Source organism: Aulonocara sp. 'chitande type north' Nkhata Bay, linkage group LG11 (genome assembly GCF_057382095.1).
Source record: "Aulonocara sp. 'chitande type north' Nkhata Bay isolate Kocher_YH1m ecotype deep benthic linkage group LG11, A_spYH_male_GT1.1, whole genome shotgun sequence".
Taxonomy (NCBI): domain Eukaryota; kingdom Metazoa; phylum Chordata; class Actinopteri; order Cichliformes; family Cichlidae; genus Aulonocara; species Aulonocara sp. 'chitande type north' Nkhata Bay.
The window spans coordinates 15,987,704-16,007,705 of record NC_141354.1 but is presented as its reverse complement, the minus strand read 5'-3'; the positions used below and the strand labels follow the sequence as shown (position 1 = coordinate 16,007,705).

Below are 20,002 nucleotides of genomic sequence, written 5' to 3'. Positions count from 1 at the left end.
CTGATAAATCACATAATGCTTAAGTAGTATTAGAACATCTGGTGGGTATTGAGAAGTCTATCACAAGTACTGTTGTTTTGTATGTTTAGCCAGAATTATGAAGAAAGTAGAATACATTTTAAGTTTTTCTCATCTATGTACGTATACTTCCTAACCAATTTATTAGACCACCTGCAAAAAAATATTATTATATATTATTATGTTATTTATTAGGCAAATAAGAAACTGAATTCCTGTTTCTGTATCTAAGGATGAGCCTGCAGGCTGGACTGTTCTCAGTGCGCCCCAGGGTGGCTGTGGCTACAATGTAGCTTTCCATCACCAGTGTGTGAATGTGTGTGTGAATGGGTGGATGACTGGATATGTAAAGCGCTTTGGGGTCCTTAGGGACTAGTAGAGCGCTATACAAATACAGGCCATTTACTGTTCTAAGAAGTCAGCAATTAATCAAACTTGTAACTGCTAAACCAGATTTTTTTTCAGCTTTTTTTGTAAAAGAGTACGTTTTAAAATCCAAAAATAAAATTAATGATAATACAATAAAGAAAAAATATCTAAATGTAAGTTATAGAAAAACTCAAACTTCTTTAAAGCAGACACTGTTGCTCCCGCTGCCAGTAGAACATTCTGTGTTATTTTTAGCAGCAAAATTGAAAGGTCTTCAAGGATGATGCCTATAATACAGTTCATGCAGTTATAGCTCATTTGAACAAAAAACATGATTTATTTCTGTGATTTAAATATATATATAGGCACGGTGGTTAGCACTGTTGCCGCACAGCAAGAAGGTCCTGAGTTCAATTCCACCATCAGGCCGGGGTCTTTCTGTGTGGAGCATGTTCTCCCCGTGTCTTTGTGGGTTCCCTCCGGGTACTCCGGCTTCCTCCCACCTTCCAAAGACATGCAGTTTGTGGGGGTAGGTTAATTGGATAATCCAAATTGCCACTAGGTGTGAATGTGCGAGTGAATGTGAGTGCGAATGGTTGTCTGTCCCTGTGTGTTGGCCCTGCGACAGACTGGCGACCTGTCCAGAGTGTACCCCGCCTCTCGCCCTATGACAGCTGGGATAGGCTCCAGCGCCCCCCGCGACACTGAAAAAGGAGAAGCGGAAGCGAATGGATGGATGGATGGATTTAAATATAATTGCCAGTAAAAGAATAAAATTAAAAAGAAGGCTTCAAACAAATTGCCACTTCCCTCTGTTTGTTTCCCCACGAGCGAGAGGCTGACCAGCTGTTCGAGAGGTGTCTCACACTTTCATTTACACTCCTGTTAGATCAACATCTTCAGTTTGCCACTTAACACTTATCAAGCCAAAGCTTGAAGATTTTTAAGCATGAGACAGGTGGGACTAGTGAAAAATCAACAGCGTCACACTTACTACTTATGTAAACAATATCTTGCACACTGTATATCTGCATATTGATCACAATAAATAACCAGCACATTCCATTCTCTGCTTATGTATATGCAAACCTATAAAATTCCAGTGCAGTTATGAAGACAGTTTTACCTCACTGCTACTGTTTTATAAAGTAGTATTTTTTGCTATTATTTGAATTACATCAAGGTGAGGCTATGAAACAAGTAGCTGTACCTCATGCTTGTTAACCACCACATGTCTGCAGGAACCACAGTCCATTTGCTCTTCATGAGAAGTCCTCACTGGGCAACCGTGGCTCAGGGGGTTGGGACTCGCATCTGTAACCGGAAGGTCGCCGGTTCGATCCCTGGGCTCTCTGTCCTGGTCGTTGTGTCCCTGGGCAAGACACTTTACCCTACTTGCCTACTGGTGTTGGCCAGAGGGGCCGATGGCGCGAAATGGCAGCCTCGCTTCTGTCAGTCTGTGGTTACAACTGTAGCTGCCTCCACCAGTGTATGAATGTGAGAGTGAATGAATAGTGGCATTGTAAAGTGCTTTGGGTGCCTTGAAAAGCGCTATATAAATCCAATCCATTATTATTATTCTCTGTGCTTTCCTAGTGAAAGCAGCAGTTTTCACCTAAGTGCTGGAGCTGATCAGTGTGGTCTCTCAGTTCAGTGATCATTTTAGCGGTTACCTTAATCACTTTAGCTTGGGTTAAATTTGATTTAACTGCTACAGTTTATCAGTCTGGGTGAACATGTATCAAAGACTCATCTGGTTCCCATTAGTGAACAACAGTTGTCTAATGCAGGTATTTACCTACACTCTTCCTGATATTAAACACTAATAAATCAAAGGTCTAGTCAGCACCTGTAGTTTTAACGTTTAGCATGAATAGTGGATAAAATGTAAACATGATTTGGGGAAGGATTCAGAACTCATAAGTGAGGGATTTGGAATCCTCGGAGACCAACAAAGGTATTCTGAGTCATCAGAATTACAGCCTTAAACAGGATCTGTGAATGCACCCGTGACTAAAAAATTCCAGGGTAGTACTGTAACCAGCAATTGTGACTGGTTTTCATTTAGTACTGCAGGGGATCTGTTAGAGGAGAGCATTTTACAAAGCTCCCCCACAAATCTGCTCTAACCAGCGAGGTTGCACGTAAAACTTTTGAGCCAACAAAAGCGATGAAGTTGCCCTCAAGCAAAACACACAAATCTTCGACACCCCCTGTTGTCTTTAAATAGAGTGTTTGGGTGGAAAATATTGATTTGCAAAGCGTCCCAAGTTTCCCCTTCCCATCCCTTCAAGATGTTTGAACAGAATGAAAGCAACCTGTAAAAAACATGTGTTCTCATTTCTGTGCCATCAAAGTGCACCATATTGAAAGATTTTTACCGTGAGAAGAAGATGGTGCGAGGAATCTTAGTAAAGATGGATTTAAAGCCTTTGCAGTGCCTGATGTGGGAGATTCTTGTTGTTGAGGAACCGAGCTGTCTTCATTCCTTTGCATGTGACGTAAGAACACATTCTATAAGTAAGAAGAAAAGTCTTCTGGAGGCTTAATGACGGCCACACATTCACATGTTGCTGCATTAAGTCAGGCTGGGTGAAATCGTCCAATGAAGAACGGCAGAAATTCCACACCTGCTATTCATAAAAGCCGTTCGGCTCAGGCGTGTGCCTTAATCTTTTGCAGCTGCACTTTTTTAAATGCTCTAATGACTGAATTTGAGTATTTTAAACCTTGCCTTTAGTCTAGCTGTAAAACCTAGATAACTTCTAAAAGATGAAAAACATCTCTCTGTTCTCCTTTCTGGATGTTTGTTTTCAAGCTCATCGTGTTTTCATGCAAACAATTTAAAGCAGAGTGATGTAGGAGGAGAGTGTGTTGTCCTGACTCATCGCCCCTGTATGAATAAACATATTTTTGCAGTCACTTCCTCACTGGAAGTCGTGTCCACAATGAAAAGGTCATCACCGCCTGTATCAAGAAACGGCCTTTAATTTAACTCGCTGTATTAACAGCAAGGATCTTTAAGCTGGAGCTGGAGCGAGGAGAGCGGATCACCGGAGGCGATTCAAACCATCAATCCCGACAGTGATCATGGGCAACGTGAACTCGCTACAGAATAAGATTGACGAACTGTGCGCTCTGAACAACCACAGACTATACCGTGAGTGCAGCTTGTTTATCTTCACGGAGACGTGGCTAACCGAGCTAACGCCGCAGGCTAACGTAGACCTATGCGGTTTCACATCCGTGAGAGCCGATAGGGACACGCAGGCCAGCGGAAAAAGCAGAGGTGGGGGACTCATTGTCTACGTTAACAACAGATACTGTAACCCTGGACACGTCTCCGTTAAAGTTTCGGTATGCCGTCCGGACCTGGAGCTGCAAGCTGTTAGCTTGCGGCCATATTATCTACCTCGGGAGTTCAGTCATGTGATCTGTGTGTGTGTTTACATCCCTCCGACACACTGTCTTACAGACTATCTCAACTTTTGTGTGGACACGGTCGCCCCTGCTAAGACGGTACGGTATTATCCTAATAACAAACCGTGGGTAACACAGGAAGTCAAAGCTGTCCTCAACATGAAGAAGAAGGCTTTCAGGAGCAAAGTGAAGGAGGAGATGAAAGCAGCACAGCGGGAGGTGAAACGCTGCCCGAGGGAAGCAAAGGACACCTACAGGAGGAAGGTGGAGCAGAAGTTGGAGAGGAACAATATGAGGGAGGTCTGGAATGGTGTGAAAACCATCACAGGCCACAACACCAAGAAAAGCACAGTGGGGGGGACTGTGGAGAAGGCAAACGAACTCAACAACTTCTTCAACAGGTTTGACCAGCCCACAACCCCCCCACCCTCACCCTCACCCTCACCTTCACTACAGAGTCCAATCCCCACTCTCCTACCTCCCTCGCTTCCCCCCCTTCCTGACACCATGACACCCCCCTCCTCCAATCCCTCTCTCAGCAGCAAGACATCTCCCCCCCTCCCCTCCTCCCAAACATCTCCCAGTGTCACAGTGGATCAGGTCAGGAGGCAACTGAGGAAGCTTCGCCCCAGAAAGGCAGCAGGCCCAGACAAGGTGTGTCCTAGGATGCTTAAGGCATGTGTTGCTGAACTTGGGGAGCCGCTACAACGAGTCTTCAACCTCAGTCTGCGACTGGGGAGAGTGCCCGCCCTATGGAAGACATCCTGCATCGTCCCGGTCCCCAAAAAGAACCGGCCCAATGAGCTGAATGACTTCCGACCGGTGGCACTGACGTCACATCTTATGAAGACTCTAGAGCGGCTCTTCCTCAACCTCCTCCGACCACAGGTACAACATGCTCAGGACCCACTACAGTTTGCATACAAGGTGGGTGTCGGAGTGGAGGATGCCATCCTGTACCTCCTACACAGAGCCCACTCACACCTGGATGGGGGAAAAGGCACGGTCAGGATCCTGTTTCTTGACTTTTCCAGTGCCTTTAATACCATCCGGCCCTGTATGCTTCAGGAAAAACTGAACAGGATGGAGGTGGACCCCTGCCTGGTCGCTTGGATCTCCGACTACTTCACCGACAGACCACAGTACGTCAGGCTGAAGGACATCACGTCTGACACTGTGGTCAGCAGCACAGGAGCACCACAGGGAACTGTGCTGTCCCCTCTTCTCTTCACCCTGTACACCTCTGACTTCTGCTACAACTCTGAATTATGCCACATTCAGAAGTTTGCAGACGACACGGCCATCATGGGGTGTATCTGGGATGATCAGGAAGAGGAGTACAGAAGTCTGGTGAGGAACTTTGTCGCATGGAGTCACACAAACCACCTGCAACTCAACACCTCAAAGACTAAGGAACTGGTTGTGGACTTCGGGAGGTCTAGAGCAGGTCCACTGCCGGTTCAGATAGAGGGGGAGGAGGTGGAGGTGGTCAACAAGTACAAATACCTCGGGCTGTGGGTGGACAATAAACTGGACTGGTCATGCAACACAGAGCACCTGTATAAAAAAGCCCAAAGCCGACTGTACTTCCTCAGGAGGCTGAGGTCTTTTAACATCTGCAGGAAGCTCCTGAGGATGTTTTACCAGTCGGTGGTTGCTGGAGTACTTTTCTATGCTGTGGTGTGCTGGGGGAGCAGCACAGCAAAGAAGGACTCATCCAGGCTGGAGAAACTGATCAGGAGGGCTAGCTCTGTGGTCGGCATGAAGCTGGACACTCTGGTGACAGTGGCAGAGAAAAGGACATTAAAGAAACTGATGGACATTATGGACAATGCCAGGCATCCTCTGCACACGGCCATAAACAATCAGAAGAGTCTGTTCAGTGACAGGTTGCTTCTCCCCAAGACAAGAACTAACAGACTTAAAAACTCCTTTGTCCCACACGCCATCAGACTGTTTAACTCCTCTCTGGAGGGGAGAGGGAGGGGAAACAGGAGGACAAAGGAGGGAACAACTAAGCTGTAGTGCCTCTGCACCTCACTGTGCAATACCTTGTGCAATACTTTTGTAAATAGTCAACGGTGCAATAGACTCAATACTTGAAATGTGCAATTCACTTGTATTTTTATTTTTTATTCCTATTTATTCTATTTATCCCCTTTGTATATTTTATTTATATTGTCTCTGTATATATATATATATCTATATATCTATCTATATATATATATATATATATATATATATATATATATATATATATATATATATATATATAAATATTCTGTAACTTCTGTCGGTGCTGTGCTTTTTTGGAAATCGAATTTCCCAGAGGAACCCACCCGAGGGATTAATAAAGTTCTATCTAATCTCTCTAATCTAAAGAAATCAGTGTAATAAAAACAGAGGGCAAAATAGGATTTAAAACAAAGACTTTAACATGAATAAAACTATGGGTATAATATAACAAGCGCTTCATTTAACAGACCGGTGTTAAATTGTTTTTTGAAATATACTGAAAGCCTGTATGAGGGGTTAAATCAGTAGGTGGTTTCACTGCTGAAAAGCAGTGATGGACCAGCAGTGATCTGGCTGAAACATAAAAGGAAATGAAGTCTCTCATGTAGAGGGGAACGAAACAAACGGGTTCTATAAGGTACAGAGAGCCAGTGCAGTGTCACTGTAGTTCATTTTGTTTGTTCGTTTGTTTGCTTGTTTTCTAAATTCAACAAAAAAAAGAATAAGTGCTGTTTATTAGTCTAAATTGGCAGTGATAAAAGCATGAAGAAATGAGGCATTGTTCTGTAGAGGTGGGAATCAGCATACAACTCGCGATACGATATTATCAGAATACTTAACGCACGATACGATATTATTGCGATTTTTTAAAATATTTTGCGATATTTAAATTCTGCACATAAAGGTAAAGTTTATCAATATTCATTTTATCTAATATCAAAGTCTCACACTCAGTCTTTCTCTCATTTCAGTCAGTTTTATTGTTGACAAACTTGAACGGTTTGTATTACAGTCTAGTCCAACTTAACTGAATGCAACCATCTGGTACAATTATAGCTATTCTGAACTATGCAATTTATGAAAACTATGCAGCCCCTTCAGCAACTGAAGAATTTGAAAGTAAATTTAAAAAAACTATAATTTTACATTAAATAAAAAAGTTTTAAACTTAATTAAAATTAAACATGTCTTAAATTAAAATAAGTAAACTGTCATGTTTATTGCTGCCAAAAAAAAAAGTTAAACACATTTGGACAGTGAAGGAATGTCAGGATTCTTGCTCAGAAAAAGGATCAACATGCTCTGAAGTCAACATGCTCTGAAGTCAACATGCTCTGAAGTCAACATGCTCTGAAGTCAACATGCTCTGACTCCAGAGCATGTTGACTTCAGAGAAAAAATTGTTTGTAACAAAATATCGATTTCTGCTGTCCCTGTATCGATACATTATTAGCAAACAAAATATCACGATACTACACAGTATCGATTTTTTCCCCCACCCCTATTGTTCTGAAAGGTGAGACTTTGAAAATGGAAACAAGTTTTGGGTCCCACACTCTCGTAATCTTTGAATTCAGGTCTTTTCTGTCCCTTTACCGCACATATGTGAACAAATGGGTCATTCTAAAGAGCTCAGTGAATTGTGGTACAGAAAGAGGATGCGACAAGAAGTCACTCTTTTGTCCTAGATCAGCTTGTAAAGCGGAAACATTTAGAAGCCACAGCAGCTTAACCACAAAGTGTCAGATCGCAGTCATTAAGTGCTGAGGCGCATAGTGTGTAAAAGCCTCTATCAGTCACTTATTGCTGACTCAATAACTAAGTTTGAAGCCTCCTCTGGCATTAACATCAGCAGAGAAATTGCACCGGGAGCTTCTTGGCATGGCTGAACAGCTCCTGTAGGTGTGATGTGTTGTGGCCCCAGTACTTTTGTCCATTTAGATTATTTCTAAGATTAAAAAAACAGTATCGTTTAAAATCCCTAATTTTATGTTATTATTATACGATGTTTGCATGCACTGGGGATGCTTTCATAATTTTTCTATAACTACAGCTCTCCGTCGTGCATAAAAATTGTAGCTGACATGGTGATTGATAATAATTTGGCCAAATAGAGAAAAAAAAACATAGTATAAAACAATCTTGGGATGAAAGTGTGTCCAACAGTATATGTCCACCGTGGCTGACAAACTGTGCAGCAGTGTAATTAATTTCAATTAATTAACATAATGTATTCTGTGGTATCCACTGCTTGTGGTTTTTGTTTTTCTTTCTCTCATGAAATGAGCAGATCGAGAAAAACTTTTAAATCAGGTTGTTACCCTCGGTTGAACTGCTTGAGGATATCCACCCTCATCCTGAGATTGCTCAGAGATTGTCAGAAGCTTGTTTAGTTGTCAGACTTGTGAGTCTCCCATCAGCATTTTCAACGAGAGCAAAGGAAGCTAAAGAGGAGGATGGTAGTGCAGTGAATGATAAAGGGTGATACAAGGGCAAACAAATTAAGCTTAGAGGGAGATAAGTAAGAGTAAATGAGCAGAGACAGGTGAGACAGACAGATGGCTGTATGTTTGAAGTACTCAGACAAAGCCTCAAGCATCCCTTTATACTGCGTTATTTTCTCACCGCTCCATTTCTAGTCGAAGAAAAAGAGCTTTCCTCCTACAGATTCCCCGAGGAACCGTCATCACTGTGAGAGGGGGAGGAGGCCATCCTGCCTCCTGCACAGAGCACAAACAAACACATCCACAGTTATCTTTAACATATATTGACTTTATTTTTTTCTTCTCTCTGCCTCTAGGCTATGTTACATATGCATAGAGTTTTGTTTAATGCAGAAATAGATGAGTTGGTGACACTTAACATCTTAACATGAATATGTATGATTTTTGCAATGAGCAATAAATTCGACAGATTTGATTTGGGTCATACTTGCATATTCCAGGACGAGTTTGTGCCAGTGTAAAAGCATGTGTGATGTAAACAAACCTTCACAACAGCACAATCAGATAGCATTAATCACGTGGATTAGCTGTCCATTGTTAGTCCCTGATTTGAAAGATCTGCCAGTCAGTGTAAAACTGAAAAAAGTTTGTTTTTTTCTTTAATGGTTGCATGTTCTTTGTGTTTCGTTTGAGTAACACTGGATGTGCTTCGTTCTCTTTCCTCTGTCCATTCAGACACCTTGTCCGTATCCAGCAATGACGCCCTGCAGCCCGGCTCCAGCCAAACGCTGGGTCCTCACAGCTCCCCAGGTCCCAAACGTCCTGGAAACACACTAAGGAAGTGGCTGACGAGTCCGGTTCGGCGGCTCAGCTCCGGTAAAGCCGACGGCCACGTCAAAAAGCTCGCCCACAAGCATAAGAAGAACCGCGATGGCACGAGGAAGAACATGGACGCGATGCCCGGCTCGCAGAAGGACTCTGACGACAGCGCCGCCACTCCACAAGATGAGACCCTGGAAGAAGTAAGACGACGCACCGTAATGCTGAATAACTGTGACCATGTCTGACTCTGAACTACCACTTGTTCTTTATTTCTCTCCAGCGTATGCGCAATGAGGGGCTGAGCAGCGGCACCCTGTCCAAGTCTTCCTCATCGGGCATGCAGAGCTGCGGTGAGGAGGAAGGAGAAGAGGGGGCGGACGCTGTCCCGCTGCCTCCCCCAATGGCCATTCAGCAACACAGCCTGCTTCAGCCCGACTCTCAGGATGACAAGGTGGGGACATGCAGAGCAATCGAGACGCAGTCATAAATATATGATGTACACACAACAGCTCATCATGTGCATCAGCAAGAGAGACAGTAAGATAGATTGAACAGCATAAAGTGGACAAATATTTGAGCTTTTTCTTTGTTTATTTCTGTTTGTATTTGTTCTGTTATTAATCCACATGACTCATAGGCAGCAAGATTTTTAACTTGCTCCTCCACTCACAGCTTAAAATAACAGCTTAACTTTATTTTGGCACTAATAACTCTGCCTGTTTTCTCCTATTTTCTTAATGGTTGCATGTTCCCTCCTTCAGCATTATGTTGATTTCTGTTCTGCTTCTCTTCTGTCCCAGTTTCCCTATCTGTCCATGTGAAACCCTCTAAATGATCCTATCTAGATTTTTCCTTTCTTTCCTTTCTGTCTAATTAAATTCCCTCTACATGTTTTTTCTTCTTTTTTTTCTTCTTTTTTTGCTGAAGTGAATCCATTTACATGTCTTTGCAGTAGCAAAATGTCTGTGACATTAAATGGTTGTGCATTGTGGATCGTTTAAATCTCGCCCTGCCCTTTGTGCCTCCGACTAAGCTCTGTAGCAGAGGCAAACTTTCCGTCCAATGGAGTATTTTTTCGACCAATTATGGCGCGTGTGCTTGAAGAGCACTCCAATCACAGTTTCCCCCTGACCTAAACCCACCTCATAACCCCTGTTTTCCCAAGAATATAGTCTGTGATTGGCTCCAAGTTGGCTCCCAATTAACCCTTTTATTAGGGAGATCACACAAACCAAGTCTTTATTTGGACATGTGGAATATCGAGGTCCAAATCACGACAATGGTGAGCTCAAGTCTCTAAGAATGTATGACTCCTGTATGCATGCAACACCTAAAAGTTCTCCATTCACAGTGTCTTGAAGATTAACCGTTAGTTTTCTTTATTCCTTCCATTTCTTCTCTCTCTTTCAGTCTGCATCTCGGCTGTCTGGCCGTCCCAGTAGCTCAGAGACACCCAGTGCGGCTGAACTGGTCAGTGCCATCGAAGAACTGGTGAAGAGCAAGATGGTGAGATGGATTTCATAAACACTCACAAATACTTGCAAATGAGGCCCACTTGCACACAGAACAATTTTAATAGATGTAGATACAAGCGCACGCTTTCTTTCTGGTGTTAGTGACAGAGAATGGCATCATTGCCAGCAAGTCATCTGTCAAAACTGTGACTAACTATCCCAGCTGTCCTCTGTTCCAACAAATGGGCACTGCACGCTGGCGAATATCCCCAGTATACTCATGCAGACTGGCCTCCACGTATATTATGCTTCATTTTGATAAAGATAAGTAAGTGGAACATATTTTTCTGCCTCTTAATTTCTTAATTCTTTAATTCAGTCACTGGAAGACCGTCCCAGTTCTCTGTTGGTGGAGCAAGGTGACAGCAGCTCTCCCTCTCTCAATCCCTCCGACAACTCCCTCCTCTCCTCCTCCTCACCCATCGACGAGGTGGACGAGCGCAAATCTGGCTTCCTCAAGAGAAGACAGTGAGTTATAAGTCCTGTTGGTGTTTTTATAAATAAAAGCTGCTTGAACCCAGACAGTAAATGATGTTTGTCCTCATTCGTGTGCTTATATGGAGCATTTCTGATATTCATCCACAGCTGAGCGTTGCATTCGTCTTACGTGACAATTTCTGTGTGTTCTTTCTCTCAGTTATGTACTTCTGGAGCTGGTGGAGACTGAGAGAGACTATGTCAGAGACCTGGGATCAGTGGTGGAGGTAAGAAAAGAAGACAATCTGGATAAATAAATTTTCGGACATAGTTGTTGGTCAGCGTTTGCTTGTGCTTCTTACACTTTGGGTGGCTCTTTCTTTCAGGGCTACATGAGCAGAATGAAAGAGGAAGGAGTTCCAGATGACATGAAAGGAAAAGACAAGATTGTTTTTGGAAACATCCATCAGATCTATGACTGGCACAAAGAGTACGCTGGCAGAATCCTTCAGCTGTAGTACCTGCCCCTGCTTCAGGGCATATGCAGCATTATACAAAGAAAATGTCAACATGCTGTTTCTTGGCAGGTTAAATCACATGTCTGTATCCATTCACAGTTTTTTCCTGGGAGAACTTGAAAAGTGTTTGGAGGATCCTGACCGGCTGGGACCGTTATTTGTCAAACAAGTAAGAAATGCACTAGTTTTGCAGCATGATTTTGTTAAAGAGGGTATTACATGTTCTTATCTGTAATATTCTTTTCTGTTTTTGTTGCAAATACAGGAACGGAGACTGCACATGTATATTGTGTACTGCCAAAACAAGCCTAAGTCTGAGCACATCGTGTCGGAGTATATTGATACGTACTTTGAGGTAAGATTGTTTAATCATTTTGCACCTCATAGCCACAGCATGCTATCTGTATTGTATTGTCCGTGTCATGAGTCAGGTCCCGGACATGATAGATTTTTATTTTTCTTCAGGACCTGAAGCAGCGACTGGGACACAGACTGCAACTCACTGACTTACTCATCAAACCTGTCCAGCGCATAATGAAGTACCAACTGCTACTGAAGGTAAATCTTTTTCTGTACAACATAAATTATGATCAACGCAGTCTGAATTTCTCTCCTTACCTCTGTTAACTTCTTCACAGGATCTTCTTAAAATTTCTAAGAAGGCTGGAGTGGATGCCACAGAGCTGGAGGTACAATCGAGAAAAAGCCCAGGATTCAGCACAAAACTAATGAAGCAATAATAATCTGTTGTGTTTTCCAATGAATGCTGTGAAAGTATCATAACTAGATAAGTAGTTTTTAACTTTTTTTTTCTCTCGTGTTCTTCCACAGAAAGCTGTAGAAGTGATGTGCGTGGTCCCAAAACGCTGCAATGACATGATGAATGTTGGGCGCCTTCAAGGCTTTGATGTAAGTCTCCCTTTGGTACCTCTGATAGTGTGTGAATGTTTCCAAAATACATAATACAATAGAGTAAATGCTTCACATTTTTTGTCTTGCTTCAGGCAACTGCCACTAGGTGTCAGTGTGCGCTTGTTTTTGCAGCTCTAGTTTGTTGTCGGATTTTGTGTGTTTTCATTTTTTCTAATAACTTATCCAAAATAAAACTATTTAAGAAAACTCCTTCACCATCTAGAACTTTCTTTGGATTGCCTGTTTGTTTCTCAGGGTAAAATTGTGGCTCAGGGCAGATTGCTTCTCCAAGACACTTTCATGGTTTCAGACCAGGACGGAGGGCTCCTATCCAGGATGAAAGAGAGGAGAGTGTTTCTGTTTGAGCAGATAGTTATCTTCAGTGAACCCCTGGACAAAAAGAAGGGCTTCTCTACTCCTGGCTACCTCTTCAAGAACAGCATTAAGGTGAATACAGCTCACTTAAATAGCTTTGAGACCAACTGTGGACTTACTTTGGATTGTCCCTATTGATCATGAAGCTAAACCTGCTCTATTTTATTTCATATCTATATATTTTTTCTTATCTTTGTCTCTTTACCCTTGCCTGCCACATAACTTCAGGTGAGCTGGTTGGGTCTAGAAGAAAATGCTGATGACCCCTGCAAGTTCACACTGACCTCCAGGTCATCTAGTGGCAACCTGGAGAGGTACACTTTCCATTCACCAAGTCCTGGAGTCAGTCAAGTCTGGATCCATCAGGTCAGCCAGATCCTGGAGAATCAGAGAAATTTCCTCAATGGTAAGAAATTGTTGTGAATACTGTAACACACAAAATTACATTTTTACATAAAACATTTTGACACTCTTGGTCCTTTTAGTTTAAGAGGGCTATTAAGTTGTTAAAAAAAAAAACCTCTTGTCTGCTCCCACAGCTTTGACGTCACCTATAGAGTATCAGAGGAACCATGTGGGAGGTGGTGGGCCAAGCGGTCCACCTAGCAGCAGCAGTACTGCAGGTCTACCAGGAGGCAGCAGCTCCAACAGTACCTGCAATATGGGGGGAGGAGGTGGCGGCGAAGGCAGCTCTGGAGGATCAGGGGGTAGCGCCTCCTCCCTGTGCGGCCCGCGCTCCCGACCATCTCGCATCCCCCAGCCGTCCTCACGCCTCCCCCAGCCTGTTCACCACCATCACCCCCCGGGCCCCGAGGGTCCCGACAGATCAGCAGGTATGTGGTCACTCTGCCACCCACAGCCGCTTCAGTCCCTCTCCTCTAACCCCCGTTCAGGCAACACAGCTAATGGAGAGCTGTTAGCCTCAGAGGTCCCTAAGATGAGGATGCTGGATAGTCCTCATGGAAGTAACAGTAATAACAGTAACAGGCCATCAGGTAGTATGGACAGCAGTGTCAGACAGGTTCTCGGAGGCTCAGAGGAAATGCCGAAGCATCAAATGGCCAGCAGACCACAGATGCCAGTAGCTCCTCTGAATTTTCATCTCAAAAGCCCTCGAGTTGGGACAGTTTCACCTCTGATATTACCTCAAACTCCCGGAGGAGGAGGAGGAAAGGAAGCGTTCGTCCCCACCAGCCCAGCTCATAAAGGCAACGCTTTCTGGGCCATAGTCCCCGCTCTGCCTCCCTCTCCTGCCAGCAGGCCAGGTTCCTTCTCCTACCCCAGTGACAATGGTGGCAGTGGAGGCGACTCTCTGGGCAGAGGAAGTTACGGGACTCCCTCTCATCACCGCCACTCCAGCCACAGTAAGGACATAGATCGCATGAGCACCTGCTCCTCCACCAGCGAGCACTCCATACACTCCACCCAGAGCAACGGGGTAAGATGCCAAGTCGAGGCCCAGGCTTCAGCGAGGCCTAGAGTACTTACTAGTCACTAACCTCACCCTTAGTGGCTGCCTGTCTGCCAGTCAGTCAACCTGCCGCTGGCTCTGAGAATGGCTTTTAAATTCAACAACTACTACTGCTGCTGAAACACTTGAATGACTGAAGAATAACACCTATCTGAGTGCACTAACTTCACCGACAGTGTGTGTGAGGGAGATTTTTTGCCTTTCCGGAAACTACTAACAGTGTGGATCTGAGTCACAGAGAAACTTGTATCTGCTTTTCAAGACTCTCTCTGAGCTTCAGTACGCATTTGCTTTCCAACTGTAGCTACTAAACATTAACAAGTGCCATTTCAAAAACATGTTATCTCTTTTTTCCGTTAGGTGATAACTTCCAATCTCCTTTCAAAAGCTATGGGACGTTTTTTTTTTTCTTTGGTTTTTGAAAACATTAGCACATTTCAAAAAAGCCGTTTCTTTTCTGGTAAGATGGTTTCTCACTTCACAGAGATTAACCTTATGATTGCACAAACAGCGTTTTGTTTTCCGCAACCTGCCTTGTTTGTTTGACAGTACCAACAGAATTTCTTTTTGAAATGGCTTTTTATCTGGTGAGATGGTTTCTCACCTCACAAAGGCTAAAAGCTTGTTTGCACAACCTGCCCTGTTTGTTTCAAAGTGTCTTCAGCACCTCTTCTTGAAAACTCGTCTTTGTCTTTGAAAACATAAAGTTCCTCATTTCATCATCCCTGCCCGGGGGGATCATAAGCTCTGTGCTTTTGTAACTTCTCAGTCTAACTTGTCAGCCCGTTGCTCTAAATACAAACAAGTGCTTTTTCAAAAAAAGAAGAAAAAAAAAAGCATTTTGCACTGCATGCGTTCAACATATTCTCAATTTCATTTTTATACATGTTCCCTGCAATCAAACTATCCATTTGATTGGTGTGAAGTAACATTTCCCTTTTAGACATATGTGCATTTATGTATTTTCATGTGTGTTAATGTGTGCAGTAACTCATGATTTAATGTGTTCTCCTCCTGACAGAGTGAAAGCAGTAGTAGCAGCAGCAGCGTGTCCACCATGCTGGTGACTCAGGATTATGTGGCAGTGAAGGAGGATGAGATCAGTGTGGTGCAGGGTGAGGTGGTCCAAATGCTAGCAAGCAACCAGCAGAACATGTTCCTGGTGTACCGGGCAGCCAATGAGCACTGCCCTGCGGCTGAGGGCTGGATCCCTGGCTACGTGTTAGGACACACTTCATCCTCAGTCACACCCGAGCTCTCCGAAGGCACCATAAAGTAAGCATAAGCAGCCTTCCTTCCTTTTTAGGTTGCCACAGAAAACACGACAGTCATAGTGATTACGATTATGCAAACGTGAAACCTGAAACTTCTCGATTTTTGTTCTTGCGTTTGTTTAGAAAGTCATTATCGTGGCACACAGCACTGCGCATTCGCCGGAAGTCTGAGAAAAGAGACAAGGAGGGCAGGAAAATTGAGAACGGCTACCGAAAGTCTCAGGACAGCCTGGCCAACAAAGTCTCTGTCAAGGTAGAAAAGTGTCACATTAAACGCCACCCCACCGACATCCACTGCAATTTGTGCAAGAAATCTAATTATGTCTTCAAATTGTCATTTCAGCTTCTGAATCCCAACTTTATCTATGAAGGTACGTGCACGTTGTTGCTTCAGCCAAGGAGCAAATCTTTCCTTGCATTTGGAATAAAAATTCAAAAAGATAAACAATAAGCTTCACTGGGTTTTTGTTGTTGTTGTTTTTAGGTCCCCCAGAGTTCCTCATTCCAGTTAGTGATGCAACATGTGAGAGTGGCGATGCAGTTACTCTGAGGTGTAAAGTTTGCGGTCGCCCCCGACCAACCATCACTTGGCGTGGCCCTGACAACAACTCTCTGAGCAACAACGGACAATACAGCATGACCTACAGGTGTGGGGGGGCTCACTTGAATTTCTTTTATTGATTTTTAGCTAGAAAAATCCAAATCTTACATTAGCCTGTGACGTAAAGGTGCAGATGTGCTGCTAACAAACTCAGTTAACACATTCATGTTGTTAAAAAAGAATATGAAGTCATAATAACTCTGTGCAAATTACAGTATCAGTTTGTGAATTTCACTTAATGCTTTGTTTCCTTTTATTCTCCATTTCTGCAGTGAGACCGGAGAGGCGTCCCTGTGCATCACGGACGCGTCTGTAGAGGACAGCGGCGTGTATACCTGTGTTGCTACAAACATAGCAGGCGCTGTCACCTCTTCTGCCAGTCTTAGAGTGTCAGGTCAGAGTCCTGTCATTGTGTATGTCTCTTGATATTATGCCACGCAGGTGTTTGAAACATTTAAAACATTGATTTTATAATTTTTACATTTGATACTTGAATCATTGTGAATTCACTGTGTTGTCTCAGGAACCCCTGACGATGGCAGCGAACTCCTCTGGAAAAACGGCTTTGAGTCCCAGTACACAGAGATTACTGAACTAGGAAGGTGTGTTTTCCTGTCACGCAGTGCTTCTCGACCACATCAAAGCTAATAAATTAGGAGCAGCACTCATATATATAGTAGTAGTAGTAATAGCAGTAGCGACAGATGATACAAGTGAAGGTATTTAAATGAGGAATGAGTTGCTTATTCCTCAGTAGCTGGTTAGAGAATGCAGCAATATTCAAATCATTTAACACAATTTGTGACTGCATTCACAAATACAAGTTCAAACTTTACTAAGCAATGAGAAACGACATTTTCAGAAAGTGTCACAAGCTTTTTTGGAAATGAGGTTGTACATTGGACAAGCTGATATAGATAATCAACAAAGAAGTAGATTGACATTATACATCCAAGTCCACCAGTCATGATTGGGCGTTATAGTTTATAAATTTGATGTAGGATATTTTTAAAAAGTGAGTCACAAATGAAATGTCTTATTCCTAACTACTAATTTTTGCCTTGCAGGGGTCGGTTCTCAGTGACTAAGCGATGCGACCAGAGAGGGAGTAAACGCACAGTTGCAGCAAAGCATGTTAACAAGAAGCTGTTGCGTCGAGAACAGGTCCTGCAGGAGATCAGACTCCTCCAGAATCTAGACCATCCCAATCTGGTCAAGCTGCTAGACACGTATGAGACAGCCAGCAGCTACGTACTGGTACTAGAGATGTAAGTAAAACGACTGTGACATCTGATCTGTTTGAAAAACATACTTAGATTTGTCTCTAAAAAAAATAAATAAATAAAATGCATGTTGTGTTTGTGTTATCAGGGCAGACCAGGGGCGATTCCTGGACTACATCGTGAGCTGGGGCAACCTGACGGAGGAGAAAGTTGCTTTATACCTCAGAGATATTCTTGAAGCTCTCCATTACCTGCACAGCTGGAGGATAGCACATCTTGACCTCAAAGTAAACAGTTCAACAAACAAAGCATTACAATCTAAATCTTTTTTTGGGGAAGCTGTTGCACTGCTGTTGTGCTTCTCTAGGTCTGATGATTGTGTCCTATATCCTCCTATCCTGCTCCTACAGCCTGAAAACATTGTGGTGGAACATGCGTCCTCCCAGCCAGTGATCAAGCTGACAGACTTTGGTGATGCTGTTCAACTGAACCCCCCCTCCTCTTACATCCATCCTCTTCTGGGAAGCCCAGAGTTCTCTGCTCCTGAACTGATCCTGGGTCAGCCCGTCTCACTGACGTCTGACCTCTGGAGCTTAGGTCTGTAGAGAAATTGTATCTTGCTGATTTTTGCATTAGAGAACCCTTTATGTACTCGAATACACAATCACAGCAGCAGAAACCCACTGTAATAGTATTAAATACACATTCCTTTGTTCTTATTTGTCAGTATGTGCAAAAGGCTGCTTATTGATATTTGACTAAGACACAAAAATAGACAGAAATACTCCCATGCGATACTATCATCTCAATCTCTAAGCCAGGTGCGTTAACACAAGTGTTTCCTCTGCAGTGCAGTCAGTCAGCCTCTCTGGGGATGCAAAGTTCAGTGATTTAAATTCAAGTGATATTTTACTGCTATGTATGTAGATGATGAGTTTCATCAGAAAAATGTATATATTAGTACAGCGTAAGGGAGTGCAGTGTAAAATGAATGATTCAGTTCAGTTTTGTTTATATGGCATTTATAGGCTTTTTTGTGTTGTAAGGTAAAGACCCTACAATAATGCAGTGAAAGCCTCAACAAGCAGGCAAATTATCTAACAGAGGATTGTTATTGTTGTAGTCTTGGTGCTATAATATTTTAGCAGCTGCAGAAGCTGCTTTTGTGCATGATTGTTTAATATAAAGCTATATTAATTATCAAAGGGGATTTAAAAGTGAGCTGAATGAGTTAATTTAATTTGGCTAAATAACCTGTTGATTGACCAACTGGTTGATTTACAGGGGTGGTGACCTATGTGGTTCTGAGCGGCGCCTCTCCATTCCTGGACGAGAGCCTTGAGGAGACGTGTCTGAACATCTGTCGCCTGGACTTTAGCTTCCCTCAGGATTACTTCCAGGGTGTGAGCCCAGCTGCCAGAGACTTCATCTGCCTGCTGCTCCGGGGCGAGCCAGAGCGACGGCCCCCTGCTGCGTCCTGCCTGGAGGAGCCCTGGCTCCAGCCTCGAGGTTTATCAAGCAGTGACTCAACCTTAAATCCCACACAGCCACCAGCACTGTCACCATCTCGGAATCATTGCGGCACACATCTGGACACATCCAGGCTCATTTCTTTCATCGAGAGACGGAAACACCAGAATGATGTCCGGCCCATAGGCACCATTAAGGCCTTCCTTCACAGCCGCCTGCTCAGCCAGACCTGACAGTAGGTCACCAGGTAAACACGACCAGAAGGAATTACGTCCACTACTGCTCTTCATTCACTTGATCCTTGTTAGAAGCCTACTGAGAGCACCACCAGCGACACGCCTGCTACAATCCCCTTTTCCCTCACAAAGCCACAAAAGTCCTGCTGCTGCTGCTGCTGCCGACTGACTAACCTCTGCCGATTAAACCCTTCGAACCCCCAAGCCCTTCCCCTCCTTAAACCTGGCATACCGTCACTATGCCTGCACAACAAGCGAACTCTTGGAATCCATTTGAGATTTCAAAACCTTGACTCAGCAGGGAGAAAACCAAGCTTTCTCAACAAGCCAGCGTGAGCGAGTCTTGCGTTTCGGACAGTGTTAAACAAAGAAAAAAAAAAAGAAGAATACTGTACAATAGGAATATTTCAGGCTGCTTTCGGTTGAACACAAGAAAATGTTTTTTGTAACGAGAGATTACTTTTTGTAAATGAAACAAAATGTACAGCGAGGAGACGGAGAACTGTCTTTATTCATAACCTTTTGGAAAACAAAGGGTAGTTGGCGAGTAGAAAAAGTAAAAAACGAAAAAAAAAAGGGAAGTGAGATTTGCGTGGTGAAGTGGCACCCATCAGCAGGGTCCTCTTATTCTGGAACAAGATGTAACTACCAAAACCACGTTTTGCAGAAACTTACATTCAGTGCAATAGTTTGCTTTTCTTAACTCTCCCCCGCTTCAGTTTCAAAGGTTAAATCACTTCTGTTTGTGACACTAAGAGAAACTAACTTGAACAAAGCATTAAAACAACTCAGCAAAAAAGAATATCCCGATAGAGCTTCTCAGATTTTTACCTGCATCCGCCTTATATGTAAATAACGTTTTTCCCGCTTTTCGTTCTCATTTTGACGGATTTATCTCTCGA

General features: G+C 43.4%; 1 protein-coding gene across 8 annotated transcripts in view; it reads left to right on the top strand.

The window, feature by feature from the left end:
• Positions 1–19,579, top strand: part of triob (trio Rho guanine nucleotide exchange factor b) — a 109,943-nt gene extending 90,364 nt beyond the window's left edge. For 6 of the 8 annotated variants that reach the window (XM_086310793.1, XM_086310791.1, XM_086310789.1 and 3 more), the window contains 23 exons: positions 9,003–9,289; positions 9,370–9,540; positions 10,500–10,595; positions 10,923–11,071; positions 11,241–11,307; positions 11,407–11,510; positions 11,638–11,707; positions 11,804–11,893; positions 12,004–12,096; positions 12,177–12,227; positions 12,370–12,447; positions 12,706–12,897; positions 13,054–13,231; positions 13,365–14,263; positions 15,318–15,571; positions 15,694–15,941; positions 16,055–16,217; positions 16,444–16,565; positions 16,695–16,773; positions 17,239–17,439; positions 17,543–17,681; positions 17,805–17,991; positions 18,679–19,579. In XM_086310793.1, coding sequence (XP_086166919.1) covers positions 9,003–9,289; positions 9,370–9,540; positions 10,500–10,595; positions 10,923–11,071; positions 11,241–11,307; positions 11,407–11,510; positions 11,638–11,707; positions 11,804–11,893; positions 12,004–12,096; positions 12,177–12,227; positions 12,370–12,447; positions 12,706–12,897; positions 13,054–13,231; positions 13,365–14,263; positions 15,318–15,571; positions 15,694–15,941; positions 16,055–16,217; positions 16,444–16,565; positions 16,695–16,773; positions 17,239–17,439; positions 17,543–17,681; positions 17,805–17,991; positions 18,679–19,097 — 4,337 coding nt within the window. In that variant the 3' untranslated portion in view covers positions 19,098–19,579. The remainder of the gene's footprint in view (positions 1–9,002; positions 9,290–9,369; positions 9,541–10,499; positions 10,596–10,922; positions 11,072–11,240; positions 11,308–11,406; positions 11,511–11,637; positions 11,708–11,803; positions 11,894–12,003; positions 12,097–12,176; positions 12,228–12,369; positions 12,448–12,705; positions 12,898–13,053; positions 13,232–13,364; positions 14,264–15,317; positions 15,572–15,693; positions 15,942–16,054; positions 16,218–16,443; positions 16,566–16,694; positions 16,774–17,238; positions 17,440–17,542; positions 17,682–17,804; positions 17,992–18,678) is intronic. The other 2 variants (XM_086310795.1, XM_086310790.1) reach the window with 1 other exon arrangement.
• Positions 19,580–20,002: the final 423 nt, after the last annotated feature.